The 14333-nt window shown below is 49.0% G+C and overlaps 1 protein-coding gene across 1 annotated transcript in view; it reads right to left on the reverse strand.

Annotated features, from left to right (window-relative positions):
* ARHGAP30 (Rho GTPase activating protein 30) overlaps positions 1 to 14333 on the reverse strand; it is a 42880-nt gene that overhangs the window by 16373 nt on the left and 12174 nt on the right. The window contains exons 3-8 of the mRNA XM_032233805.1: positions 12776 to 12920; positions 11103 to 11185; positions 9472 to 9579; positions 8857 to 8984; positions 3536 to 3695; positions 969 to 1069 (exon numbers count right to left, since the gene is read on the reverse strand). Coding sequence (XP_032089696.1) covers positions 969 to 1069; positions 3536 to 3695; positions 8857 to 8984; positions 9472 to 9579; positions 11103 to 11185; positions 12776 to 12920 — 725 coding nt within the window. The remainder of the gene's footprint in view (positions 1 to 968; positions 1070 to 3535; positions 3696 to 8856; positions 8985 to 9471; positions 9580 to 11102; positions 11186 to 12775; positions 12921 to 14333) is intronic.

A 14333-nucleotide genomic window follows, 5' to 3' on the forward strand; every position in this document is an offset into this window, starting at 1 on the left:
ACTGTAGGTAGGTAGTGAGAGAGAGAGAGTAGTTAGGTAGGTAGGTAGATAAAGGGATAGAGAGGGAGAAATAGAGAGAGTGTGCATGTGTAGGTAGGGAGAGGGATAGAGAGAGAGAAATAGACAGAATTACAGTAGATACGTAGGGGGAGAGAGAGTAGTTAGGTAGGTAGATAAAGGGATAGAGAGAAATATATATATAGAGAGAAATACAGTAGGTAGGTAGCGGGAGAGAGTGAGTAGTTAGGGAGGGAGGTAAATAAAGGGATAGAGAGAGAAATAGAGAGATAGAAATACAGTAGGTAGGTACAGTAGGTTGAGAGAGAGAAATAGAAAGAGAGAGAGAAATACAGTAGATAGGTAGGGAGAGAGAGAGAGTAGGTAGGTAGGTAGATGTTTCCAGGTGTATTTATCCATGTGCTGGAGAAGGAAATCGCTGACAATCTGCAGCACCTAAGACTTTATTTCTGCTGGCACAGCACTTGATCAATCTAATTCTCATCAATCAGTTAAAGAGCTTTTCAAAAGGGGAAAAAAAGTTTTTGCAGTCTGCAAACCTCCCCAAAAATGGCCTCCCCTGGGCTGCAGAGACCAGAAACGGGCCCTGGTACGCCCATTTTTCGCCCTTTCAGAGCCTCTGAGTGGGCCCCGCACTTACCTGGCATCCAAAATGGTCCGCATGGAGATTCCTGGGAGGGTATGGGTGGGATGGGCGGGGCCAGCCAGTCCTTGCAACCACCAGTTTGGCCAGGAGTGGGGCTTGGGCGCGCCCATGCGCAGTTCAATTAAAATTGCTTATGTGCAAACTGATAGGAACCCACCTCTGGGTTTGGCAAACCAGATTAAAATTAACATCCGGTTTGCCTTAACTGGTCCAAACTGCTGAATCCCACGCCTGGTTGTGGCGCAGATTGCTCTGCTCCATGCATGCATGGATTTCGTCTGGACGAGGACCAGGTGTCTCTTACCTTTGTCTTCCGCCTTATTCAACTTGCGTTTGGAGTCATGGCTGGATCGTCCTAGGTTGAAGAAGGACCTCCATTTCTTGGCCTTGACGGACCCTTTTCTTCTGAAAAGAGGCGGGATTCAGGTTACAAAGGATGCTGAGGGGGAAAGCCAGGCATTTAGAGGAAGCTGGTGAGGCTATCACCAAAAAACCTTGGAGGATTTTTTGGCTATCACCAAAAACCTAGTCCCAACGCACTGCCTATGGAAGGAGATCCTACACATTCCAGGCATTATTTCAGCTTCATGAGATGGATACAGGTGATCAAGGAAGAAGGACAAGTTGGAAAAAAGGAAAGGAGGGAGGGAGGGTGGAAGGAAGGAAGGGAAGATAGGTTGGAAAAAAGAAAAAGGAAGAGAGGGAGAGGGAGGGAGAAAGAAAGGAATGAATGAAAGAAGGAAAGGCAGGTTGGAAAAAAGAAAAAAGGAAGGGAGGAAAAAAGGAAGGAAGGAAAGAGGTTGGAAAAAAGGAGAGGAGGAAGGAAGGGAGGAAGAAAAGAAAGACAGGTTGGAAAAAAAGAGGAAGAAAGAAAAGAAAGACAAGTTGGAGAAAAGAAAAAGAGGGAGGGGGGAAGGAGGAATGAAAGAAGGAGAGAAATAGAGGGAGGGAGGAAGGAAGGAGAGAGAAATAGAGGGAGGAAGAGAGGAAGGAAGGATTACATACCAGTTCAAAATTGGGAAAGGAGAATGCCAAGATCATATACAGGACAGGTGGCAAATACATTTAACAATAAAATAAAGAAATTGCTCCTTAGCTATTTGCCTCCATCGGGCCTTGAGAAAAACTGGACTAGAAACCCCAAAGGTTGGAATTCAAATCCCTTAAGCTGCTGCCAGGGAAGGTGGGTTACCTTAGTGGGCAGCAGGAAAGTAAGGGGCTGCATTGCCAACTGGCAATTCAGCTAGCTGAGGGCGAGGAGGGAAGTGGTGATGCGAGGACCAACCTTGAGCCATTGTGAAGAGCTGTTACGTTGCCTGGGTAGCCTTTTGTCCAATATGAGCCAAGACCCTGGCTCTGATCATGGCTGGAGCAGTTAACAGTTATATGGACATGGAGATGGTGGGGAGCTGACTGTCAACCATAATGCCAGGATGAGAGGTGGAAGCTCAGCCTAAACGTGGTGGGTGAGCAGGAGGTTAAGGCTGACCCTCCTAGGAGAGGGGATGGATCGACACCCCTGGGGATCCCTCCCCCTTTTAAAAAAAAGGTTTCTTTATTTTTATTTTCCCATAACCACTCTTACATCATTTGTGTCATCTGGGTACAATCTTTGTGTAATCATATTTAACAGTTACATCATTTTAAATCTATTTTTATCTTACCTTTACCTTTACATTTTAATTGCCTTTTAATTCATCTCCTCCCCTATAATTCTACATTCTTTTCCAAATTATTCTATTTTCTGTTTTTTTGTCTTTATTCATTTTTTATCCAGTGATAAAAACATCCCCATAGCTTAAAATTATCTGATTCTTCCTTCTCTTTCATTGCCAACGTTAATCTGTTCATTTCTGCACAGTCAGATTTTTTTTTAATTACCTCTCCCTCTGAGGGAATTTTTTCCACTTTTCCAATTTTGTGCAAATACAATTCTAGCTGTAGTTATTACATGAATAATTGAATATACATTTTCTTTACTATATTTCTCTGGTAAAATACCCAACAAAACAGTTCCAGCTTTAAATCACTACGCTGCTGTATCATCTTTTCCAACCGCATGCAAATTTTTGCCCAATATTTTTTTGCCTCTGGACATGTCCACCACATACGATAATATGATCCCGACATCTGGTGACACTTCCAAGACTTGGCTGGTTTATCTTTAAACATTTTTGCCAATCTTTCTGGTGACATATGACATCTATAAAACATTTTATACAAATTCTCTTTATACGATGTTGCCATTGTTAATTTATATCTCCCTTCCCATAATTGCTGCCCCTTCTCAAGTTCTATCGTATATCCAAAAAAATTTGCCCATGATATCATTGTTTCTTTTACTTCTTCTTCTAACTTAACACGAAGTAAATAATTATATAATTTTTAATCATTCGCTCTTCTGTTTCCTGGGAGTATTTCATCCAATTCTGTCAACTCCAAATAGAAATCATAAAGCTTTTCATCTTTTTCATCTCTCCATCGTATTTGCAGCTTTGCATGCCAAACCATATCTATCCCTTGTTCTTCTAACTTGTTTCCTTTTTAATTCTCCCTTTTCTGATAAAATGTCTTTATATCTAATGATATATCTAATGCACCTAGTCATCCTTGTGAGCTATCAACGTTTTTATTTACAAAATTTATTGTATTCTTTCAAATTCCTTTGGCCTTGGTTGATTTATCTTTGACCATTTCTGCCAATCTTTCTGGGGATCCCTCTCCTTGTGAGTAAGACAAAACCAGGGTGATCCTCCTAGTCTCCTCTAGATGTTTGCTACAGTAGGATCATCGATTAGAAGAGACCTGGGTTAGGAGAAGCTGCTCTTCCCTTGGAGGGAGCCGAAGAAGACAGAAGAGATAGGCGCTTACTTGCTTTCGTCGAGATCGATGATGGTGTGGTAGGGTCTCATCTGGGGAGGCCCATCCCCCTGGTTCAGCATCGAGGGCACATTGTAGGGTGTGCAGTACTCAGGTAGGACCCCTGGTGACAGAGCTAGCAGGGATCTCCTGATGGCCTCACGGGTGCCACCTAGGAACAATGACAAAGAAGATCCAGATTTAGGTACGCTTATACAGGATAACAGAGTTGGAAGGGACCTTGGAGGTCTTCTAGTCCAGCCACCCTTTGCTCAAGCAGGAGATCTTTACAGAATAACAGAGTTGGAGGGGACCTTGGAGGTCTTCTAGTCCATCCCCTTTACTCAAGCAGGAGACGCTTACAGAATAACAGAGTTGGAGGGGACCTTGGAGGTCTTCTAGTCCAGCCCCTTTACTCAAGCAGGAGACCCTTACAGAATAACAGAGTTGGAGGGGACCTTGGAGGTCTTCTAGTCCAGCCCCCTTGCTCAAGCAGGAGACCCTTACAGAATAACAGAGTTGGAGGGAACCTTGGAGGTCATCTAGTCCAGCCCCTTTGCTCAAGCAAGAGACCCTTACAGAACAACAGAGTTGGCTTGATTAAATTTTTTATATTTTGTCAAAAGGTCACCCCAGGACACTGAAACCAGCATAAATACAAATCTGTTGCCAAAATTTTGATCACGTGACCATGAGGATGCTGCAATGGTCGCTAAGTGTGAAAAATGGTCATCAGTCACTTTTTTCAATGCCATTGTAACTTTGGTCACTAAATGTTTTCCCCCTCCTCGAGACTCCTCACTTCTTCCTTCATTCCTCTTGCTTATCTACCTTCACGTTATCCGTCTTCTGCTCTTTCCCTCTCTTCCTTCTTTTCTCCTTCCATCCTCTCTTCTTTCCTCACTCACTCCCTTCCTCCTTTTCTCTTCTTTCCTCCTTCCATTCTTTCAGCTTCATTTCTTTTGCCTATCTACCTTCTCTGTCTTTCTGCTCTTTCCATTTCTCTCTTCCTCTTCGCTTCTGTTCCTTCCTCCTTCCCTCCTTTCACCTTCCCTCCTTCCTATTTCTTCCTTCTTCCTTCCTTCTGCCTATCTACCTTCACCTTCTCTGTCTTTCTGCTCTTTCCCTGTCTTGTTTCCCTAAAATCTTGTGGCTCATCTTAACTCAAAGTGTTCTCTCTTCCTTCCAGCCCATTTTTCTTTTTTTAAGTTTACAAAGTAATTTTCACCAATTCAGTGGAAAAAAGAAAGCAGACAGCCCTCTGTCTCAATACACACATTCAAATAGAGAGAAGTTCCCTAAGGATGGGCTCTCCAGCACAAGTCCCAAAGCTTGGAAGAGTAAACCTCTGGGTCCAGTGAATGATACAGATTGTATTCAGGCAGTTCTCTGTTCCCCCAAAAAATAATAATCTTGCAACGGGCCAGCTTTAAAACATCCCCACCCCTAATTGAGATACACTGGACAAAGGTCTCTTAAGAATGGGGTGGGTGTGTGAAGGAGAGAGAGAAAGGAAGAGTGAGAGTGATTGTGAGTGGTGTGTGTATGTGAGACAGAGAATGACTGAGTGTGTTTGTGTGTGTGAGAGAGAAAGGAAGTTGAGCGTGAGTGGGGTGTTTGTGTGTGTGAAAGAGAGTATGATTGAGTGTGTGTTTGTGTGTGTGTGTGTGAGAGAGGAAGAGGAATCCCTGCCCTGAAAAGGGAGCATCCTCCGAAGAGAGCAAACAAGCCCTTTGCGGGCAGGAGGCGGTGAGCGCTGCTTCCCAAGGAAGCTGCGTGCCTTATCTTGCAACAGCCAGGAAGCTCTGCCGCCTGTCCGGCCGGTTACCAAGATTTAGGCGGCTCCCCGCAAGCGAGGATGGGCCCGCCGTCTTAAGTAAGGGCAAGAACCGGGCTCGCCCTGCGCAGCTCCTGAAGACAGTTTGCGAGCCAAGCCTTTCCTTAGAGGATCTCCTGCAAAAGCCGTTCAGTGAGGGATCTGCTTAGGTGGCTGGATCCGGGGTGAACGGGAGGCTGAGGTGGGCACGGAGGCGCGAGCAGAGGGTGGAGAAGAGCAGCGCCAACGTCGCCTTCGCTCTTCTCCCACCTTTCCCTCCCATTGGCTGCCAGCTGGAGGAGGTGGAACCAGGGCGGGGGCACAGAAAGGAGGCTGGGAAAGCCGCCCCGGACAGCGAGGGATCTGCTTAGGTGGCTGGATCCAGGGTGAACGGGAGGCTGGGGTGGGCATGGAGGAGCGAGCGGAGGGTGGAGAAGAGCAGCACCATCGTCGCCTTCGTTCTTTCTCCCGCCTTTCCCTCCCATTGGCCGCCAGCCGGAGGAGGTGGAACCAGGGCGGGGGCACAGAAAGGAGGCTGGGAAAGCCGCCCCGGATGGCTTTCTCGCACACAGGACGGGCGCAACCTGGGAGACACAGGGAAAAGTGCCCGCTCACCAGTCCGCCCACCCACCCTTGGGCTCCGGGGGCAGCACCTCCCCAGTGCCTTCCTTTGCGCCCTGCGGAGTTTCTCACACACAGGACGGGTGCGACCTGGGAGACACAGGGAAAACTCCGCAGGGCGCGAAGGAAGCAGTGCGGCAGTGGCGGAACTGGGAAGATGCTGCTCCCGGAGCCCAAGGGTGAGCGGGCTGGCGCGGGCTGGCGAGTGGGCGCCTTTCTCGCACACAGGATGGGCGCAACCTGGGAGACACAGGGAAAGGTGCCCGCTCGCCAGTCCACCCGCCTACCCTTGGGCTCCCAGGGCAGCATCTCCCCAGCCCCTTCCTTTGCGCCCTGCTTAGTTTGTCGCACACAGGACGGGTGCGACCTGGGAGACACAGGGAAAACTCCGCAGGGCGCGAAGGAAGCAGTGCGGCAGCGGCGGAGCTGGGAAGGTGCTGCCCCTGGAGCCCAAGGGTGAGCGGGCTGGCGCAGGCTGGCGAGCGGGCGCCTTTCTCACACACAGGGAAGGGGAGGAGGGCGGCTAACCCCGCACGGGTTACTAAAGGCCCTCAGCAGCAGCAGCAGCAGCAGCCGACGACAACGACGACCTTGCGCGATGGTCCTTGGGGGCGTTGCGGAAGCCCTGCCAAAGCGCCCCTTTCCCAGCTCGGAGCGGGATGAGCAGCGAGCGGAGCCTCGTTTAAAACGACGGCCGTGGCCGCTCGTTCGCTCCACCGCTTTTGCTTGGAGGTCTGAGGAGGCAGAGGGGTGGGAGGGGCGCGAAGAAACCAACGCGGCGGCGCTTGGCGAGTGGGCACCTTTCTCGCACACAGGGAAGGGGAGGAGGGCGGTGGCAGCTGTTTCACTAACCCTGCACAGGTTACTAATTCCCGGTTTACTCACCAGTGAAGCAGCAAAACAAAGCAAACGGCTGCGAAGGCGAAATGAAATGGAGACTCCTGCGACTCATGCGGCGTGCTAAGCGGACTCCAGCCAATCAGTGAGCTGGCTGGGATGGAAAACTTTAAGCACGCCACGTTTTCCATCCCAGCCAGCTCACTGATTGGCTGGAGTCCAGGCCAATCAGTGAGCGGCAGGCTGCGCTGGCTTAGATTTTTAGTGTAGATAGAATAGATGGGGGAACGGAACGAGCGAGCTAGCAGCAGCTGATGATGGGCGGGGGAGCCAGCGAGCGCCAAAATAAAGCAGGGTTTTTTGAGAACCGGGCAGGATGCGGGAAAAAAGATGAAAAGTCGTGCCTGTCCCGCCAGATGCGGGACATCTGGTCACCCTAAGAGAAGAGCAACCAGGATGATGAGGGGACTGGAGGCTCAAACATCCGATGGACAGTTGCAGGAACTGGGCCTGGCTAGTCTAGGGAAGAAAAGGACCGGGGAGACAGGAGAGCATCTTCCAATATTTGGGGGGCTGCCCCAGAGAGGAGTTAGGGGGTCAAGCTATTTTCCAAAGCCCCTGAAGGCCAAAGAAGGAAGAATGGATGGAAACTGACGAAGGAGAGATTCAACCTGGAAATAAGGAGGAATTTCCTGACAGGGAGAAGAATCAACCCATGGAACAGAAGTTGCCTTCAGAAGTTGTGGGAGCTTTATCCCTGGAGGTTTTCAAGAAGAGACTAGACTGCCATCTGTCATAAATGGTGTAGGGTCTCCTGCTTGGCTGGGGGTTGGACTTGATGGCCTTTAAGGTCCCTTCCAACTCTGTTATTCTATTATACAGAAGTTGTAGGAGCTTCATCCCTGGAGGCTTTCAAGAAGAGACTGGACTGCCCTCTGTAATAGCAATAGCAATAGCAGTTAGACTTATATACTGCTTCATAGGGCTTTCAGCCCTCTCTAAACGGTTTTACAGAGTCAGCATATCACCCCCAACAATCCGGGTCCTCATTTTACCCACCTCGGAAGGATGGAAGGCTGAGTCAACCTTGAGCCGGTGAGATTAGAACCGCTGAGCTGCAGATAACAGTCAGCTGAAGTGGCCTGCAGTACTGCACTCTAACCACTGCGCCACCTCCTCTGTAAGGAAAGGTGTAGGGTCTCCTGCCTGGACTAGATGATCTACAAGGTTCCTTCCAACCCTGTTAATCTGAATCTGTATGATCTAGGCTCCAGACCATCATCCTATTTGTTGCTCTTCTCTGCAATATCTTTTTGAAAGCCGTCCTGTTGATTAAAATCCGAGGGTGGTCTTATAAAGCGGTACTAACCCTTTCCATGATCTTGAGAACTACCCCTCGGTTGAGGAAGGATTGCATTGGCTTTTTTGGCTGCTGGCTCCTATTTAGCTGGTTGCCCACTAAGACTCCAAGATGCCTCTCCCAGTCACTGCTATTAAGCCTGGTTTCACCCAGTCTCTATATGTCTACTTGTCATCTTTCTTGCCTAAATGTAGGACTTTACTTTTCTCTACACTGAATTTCATTTTGTTAATTAGGACTCAGTGTTCAAGTCTATCAAGATCCATCTCAATCCTGAGCCTATCTTCTAAGGTGTTGGCTATAGGATGAACAGTTGAGGGTACTAGATGTTTCTAGTCTAATTAAAAGAAGGATTGGGGGGGGGGATATGAGAGCAGTCTTCCAATATTTGAGGGGCTGCTACAGAGAGAGGAGGGAGTCAACGTATTCTCCAAAGCAACCGAGGTCAAGACAAGAAGCAACCGATGGAAACTAACCAAGGAGAGATTCAAACTAGAACTAAGGAGAAATTTCCTGACAGTTGGAGCAATTAATCAATGGATTGACCTGTCTCCAGAAATGGTGGGTGCTCCATCACTGGAGATTTTAAAGAAGAGATTTTGCGAGCCATTTGTGCAGAATGATATGGGGTCTTTTAATCCCCCCCCGCTTTTCCTGACGTTGCACGGAACGTTGTGGGGAAGAGCCAAAAGGACTCACTGCACAGAGGAGCATTTCCAAATATCTGCTCCACGTGGGTCAGGATGAACTCCACCACTATGGACTGGATCCGGACTTCCATGAAGGCTGCAGTGCCATTAAAACCAGAAGCTTCTATGTCCTTGGACCTGGGAAGGAGCAGAGAGGAAATGGAGGCGTCAGGAGAAGAAGATCAAAGGAAGAAAGGAAAACCTCCTTCTCTTCTTCTTTTTTTTAAAAATAATTTTTATCCAACGCTTTTTAAACATTAAAATCACAACTGCACTTTTACAGCTTTACGGTATCGTTATTTTCTTTTCCTGCTTTCGAAATTTCCATTCTAAGGCCTTTGTTTTATACATCTGCCTCCTTATTTCATATTTACTCATTTATATTATATATTATATACAAGGTGGCATGGCAGGGTCGCTGCCGTTTCCAGCGACTCAGGCCGTCAAATCACTACCGGTCCTGCTGAACCGTTCCGAACCGGTTGGAATCCACCACACAGAGATCTGGATCCCGGGCAGGTGGCTTGTTGTGATTTGCATGGAAGATAACGTGGCTTGCCCCCCCCCCCCGCCCCCCAGGCGAAAGGACCCTAAGGGGGTCCATATTGGAAGCCGCCTCTCTTACCTGAGCAGGTTGGGGGCCCAGACAATGGCGAGATTCCGGGCGTGCATGTTGGTCTGGGAACTGAACGAAGCCATGTGGACCAGGTGCTTCATGAGGAATTCCAGGGTTCTGGTGGCAAAGGGGATTCCGAAGAAGAGACCGGAAGAGGAGAAAATCAGAAGGTGGGATAGGAGGATCAGCCGGTCTGTGACGGGAACCTCTGGACTTGCCACTTACGCCCGTTTTCCCAGCGAGGGAAGGGATTAGTTTCTTAAACTTACAGAAACTTCTGCTCCTCCCCTTCTTCCCCTTCTCTTCCTCCTCCTCCTCCCCTCCTCCTCCTGCTCCTCTTCCCCTTCTCCTCTGCCTCAATTTGTCCTCCTCCTCCCCTTCCTTCTTCTTTGCTTTTCCTCCTCCGCCTTCTCTTCCCCTCCTCCCCTCCTCCTCTTCTTCCTCCTCTTCCTCTTCTCCTCCTCACCTGAATTTGTCCTCCTCCCTCTTCCTTCTCCTCCTCCTTCTTTCCTCCTCCCCTCCTCCCTTCCTCTTCTTCCTCTTCGCCTCCTCTTCCTGCTCCTCTTCTCCGCCTCATCACTTCAATTTGTCCTCCTCCTCCCCTCTTCCTCCTCCCCACTCTTCCTCCTCCTCCTTGCCAAGGTGGCGCAGTGGTTAAATGCAGCACTGCAGGCTACTGCTAGATCAGCAGGTCAGCGGTTCAAATCCCACCGGCTCAGGGTTGACTCAGCCTTCCATCCTTCCGAGGTGGGTAAAATGAGGACCCGGATTGTTGGGGGCAATATGCTGACTCTCTGTAAACCGCTTAGAGAGGCCTGAAAGGCCTATGAAGCGGTATATAAGTCTACTGCTATTGCTATTGCTCTGTCAGAAATGGTGTAGGGTCTGCTGTTTGGCCAGGGATTGAACTAGTTGACCTAGTCTAGAGAAAAGAAGGACTAGGGGAGACATGATAGCAGTCTTCCACTATCTCAGGGGTTGCCCCAAAGAAGAGGGAGTCAAACGATTCTCCAAGGCACCTGAGGGCAGGACAAGAAGCAATGGGTGGAAACTAATCAAGGAGAGAAGCAACTTAGAACTAAGGAGAAATTTCCTGACACAACAATTAATCAGTGGAACAGACGTTGCCTTTTGGAAGTTGTGGGAGCTTCATCCCTGGAGACTTTCAAGAAGAGACTAGACTGGACTGCCCTCAGCCAAGGTGGCGCAGTGGTTAAATGCAGCACTGCAGGCTACTGCTAGATCAGCAGTTCAGCGGTTCAAATCTTACCGGCTCAGGGTTGACTCAGCCTTCCATCCTTCCGAGGTGGGTAAAATGAGGACCCAGATTGTTGGGGGCAATATGCTGACTCTCTGTAAACCGCTTAGAGAGGCCTGAAAGGCCTATGAAGCGGTATATAAGTCTACTGCTATTGCTATTGCTTGCTCCTCCTCCCCCTTCCTCCCCTCCTCCTCTTCCTCCTCTTCCTCTTCGCCTCCTGCTCCTCTTCCCCTCCTCCTCATCTCAATCTGTCCTCCTCCTCCCCTTCCTTCTTGTCAACTTCTTCTCCTCCTTTCCTCCTCCTCCTCCCCCCTCTTTTTCCTCCTCCTCCTCCTCCTGGGAAGACTGAGCCAGAGGCAAACCATGTCCCTGCAAATACCGGTGGTGAGGTGATGGTAGCTCCTTCAGCACTTCCTTGATCTTCTCCAGGCGGCTTTCTTCCAGCTGGATGGCCACTGCTTCCTGGAGGGAGGAGGACGCTGATGGTCAGTTGTCCATTCCATCTGCTGAGCATCCCCATTTCCCCTCCCCCCCTCTAGAGAGGAAAGAACCCCCTGTTGACTCACAATGCTGAACCGTGGGTGCTCAGGGGCAGGGATTAGGAGTCCAGGATGGGCCCAGTGAGTCATGGAAGTTTGAGTGGAAGATTAAAGGAGCCAAAATGGATGCCCACCTCCAATGGGGGGAAAAGTGTCCAAACCTACAATCCCCCAGGGTGATTCTCCCAAGCTCTTATTCTTTCCCAACTACAGACAGAATTTTGCCAGATTAAGCACTCTCCAATGGCATTTATCTACTCTGGGAGCTATTAGGGAGGGTCTGCCTTCACCCTCTTTCTCTCACATATAATACCCAGGCTACGTTGCCCTACTACCTCATGGGAATCCATCTCCTTGCTACATTCATCCCAATAAATGACCTGTTGTAAATCAAGGGATACCTTTACTATCTGCATCTAGAATATATTATAGGAACTATTAGGGTGGATTCAGGACTGGCCGTAGGTCATAGAATCATAGGGTTGGAAGGAACCTTGGAGGTCTTCTAGTCCAGTGTTTCTCAACCTTGGCAACTTGAAGATGTCTGGACTTCAACTCCCAGAATTCCCCAGCCAGCGAATGCTGGCTGGGGAATTCTGGGAGTTGGAGTCCAGACGTCTTCAAGTAGCCAAGGTTGAGAAACACTGTTCTAGTCCAACCCCATGCTCAAGCAGGAGACCACTTCAGACAAATGCTTGTCCAATCTCTTCTTTAAATCTTCCAGTGCTGGAGCATTCACAACTTCTGGAGGCCAGTTGTTCCACTGATTAATTGTTCTCACTGTCAGGAAATTCCTTCTTAATTCCAAGTTGCTTCTCTCCTTGATTAGTTTCTATCCGTTGTTTCTTGTCCTGCCCTCAGGTGCTTTTGGAGAATAGCTTGACCCCCCTCTTCTTTGTGGCAACCCCTGAGATATTGGAAGAAGGCTATCACATCACCCCTAGTCCTTCTTTTCACTGGACTAGACATTAACAGATTAACAGAGTTGGAAGGGACCTTGTAGGTCATCTAGTCCAACCCTCTGCCCAAGCAGGAGACCCTACACCATTTCTGACAGAGGGCAGTCCAGTCTCTTCTTGAAAGCCTCCAGGGATGAAGCTCCCGCAACTTCCGAAGGCAACTTCTGTTCTGTGGGTTGATTGTCAGGAAATTCCTCCTTATTTCCAGGTTGAATCTCTCCTTGGTCAGATTCCATCCCTTATTCCTCCTCTGGCTTTTGGGTTCTTTGGAGAATAACTTGACCCCCTTCCTCCTCTCTGGGGCAGCCCCTCAAATATTGGAAGACTACTATCCTGTCTCCCCTGGTCCTTCTCTTCCCTTGACTAGCCAGGCCCAGTTCCTGCAACCGTCCATCGTATGTTTTAGCCTCCAATCCCCTCATCATCCTGGTTGCTCTTATCTGCACTCTTTCCAGAGTCTCAAACTCTTTTTTATAGTCTGGAGACCAAAACTGGAATATAAAGAAAACGAATCAGTGAAATGAAACAAAGGGCAGCCTGCAAATCATACTTACCGCAAACTTATCATACAGCTGGTAGGTCAGGAGTGGATTGGGCAGCTCCCTGAAGTAAGCTTTGCAAAGGGAGCTCACACAGTGAATGTCCTTCAGATAGACCTCTTTGTTGATTTCAGGATTCCGGTCATTGTCGAACTCCATTCTGAGAAGGATTTAAGGGGGGGAAAGGAAGGGAGAAGGTGGTGGGACGCAGCAAAGATCAGGATCAGAAGATCACAATACAGGGAGTCCTCGACTTACATTACATTAGTTCATTTAGTGACCAAAGTTACAAGGACACTGAAAAAGTGACTTGTGACCATTTTTTCACACTTACGACCATTGCAGCTTCCCCATTGTCAACATGATTTAAATTCAGATGCTTGACAACTGGTTCATATTTATAGTGGTTGCACATGGGAACAGGCTCCAGCTGCTCTTCTGCCTCACATCTCTGACTCCGAAGGCAGCTAATAACTGCCAGACAGCCCCGGCCCCCTCTCTGCCTCTGACACAGAGCCCTCCTCAGAGCCTTCCCCAGACTCCAGGACTGGCCCATCTTCCTCCCCAACCTCCTCACTGTCTGAATCTGCCACCAACTCCGCTGGACACTGGCGGGCCATAACAGATTATGGCAGGGGTGTCAAACTCAAGGAAAATAATACGGTAGGTTTTCTCAAAACTGTGCACGCATGAGCACACAGCAAACCGATTGTTAAACCGGTAGGATCCCACCCCTGGACAAGAGTTACACGAATATCAAGGAAATGGTGGAACAGAATCGTTTTAAAAAAAGGATGCAAAAGGAAGGACAGAACAAAATGTGAATGACAAAAATTAATTAAAAAAAATAGCCATTCAAAAAAAAATAAAGAAAAAAAAATGAAGGCCTGGCTCGGAGGCCTCCCCAGCTCCGTTTTCACCGCCAGAGTCACTGCAAGCTGATCCTTCCCTGTTTCCAGGATGGCCTCGTGGGCCAGATCTAAGCGCCTTGAGTTTGACACCCCCGCCCTAATCTGTTGTGGCCCATCAGTGGCCAGCAAAGGTAGGCAGCAGAGTCGGATAGTGAGGAGGTTGGGGAGGAGCATGGGCCAGTCCTGGAGGCTGGGAAAGGCTCGGGCTCTTTGTGGGAGGCAGAGAGGGGGCCAAGGCCTGGCAGTGATCAAGTGCCTATGGAGCTAGGCAACAGTGAGGCAGAGGAACAGGTGGCGCATGTTTCCAGTGTGCGCATGCGCAGAGCTGCCAGAAGAAAAGAACAACTCAGAAATCAGGGTCGATTTGGGAGTAAAGTCGCCAGTGGAAGGTGAATGGCCCGGTTCACTGTCAAAAGGGCGAACGACAAAATCGCGCCCGACTAAACCGCGGTGACAAAACCGCGTGTTCTAAAGCGCTCTGACGAATGAGCACTGAATCGCGCCAACAACAGCGTGGCGACAGAAGCGTGCTGTAAAACTAACCCTAACCCTAACCCTAACCCCAAACCTAAACCTAAACCTAAACCTAACCCTTACCTTAACTTAAATTGCCCTTCTGTCGACTGAAATCGCCCTTCTGTCTCCGCGTTGTTGTCGCCGTG

This window comes from Thamnophis elegans, chromosome 17, assembly GCF_009769535.1.
Source record: "Thamnophis elegans isolate rThaEle1 chromosome 17, rThaEle1.pri, whole genome shotgun sequence".
Taxonomy (NCBI): Eukaryota; Metazoa; Chordata; class Lepidosauria; order Squamata; family Colubridae; genus Thamnophis; species Thamnophis elegans.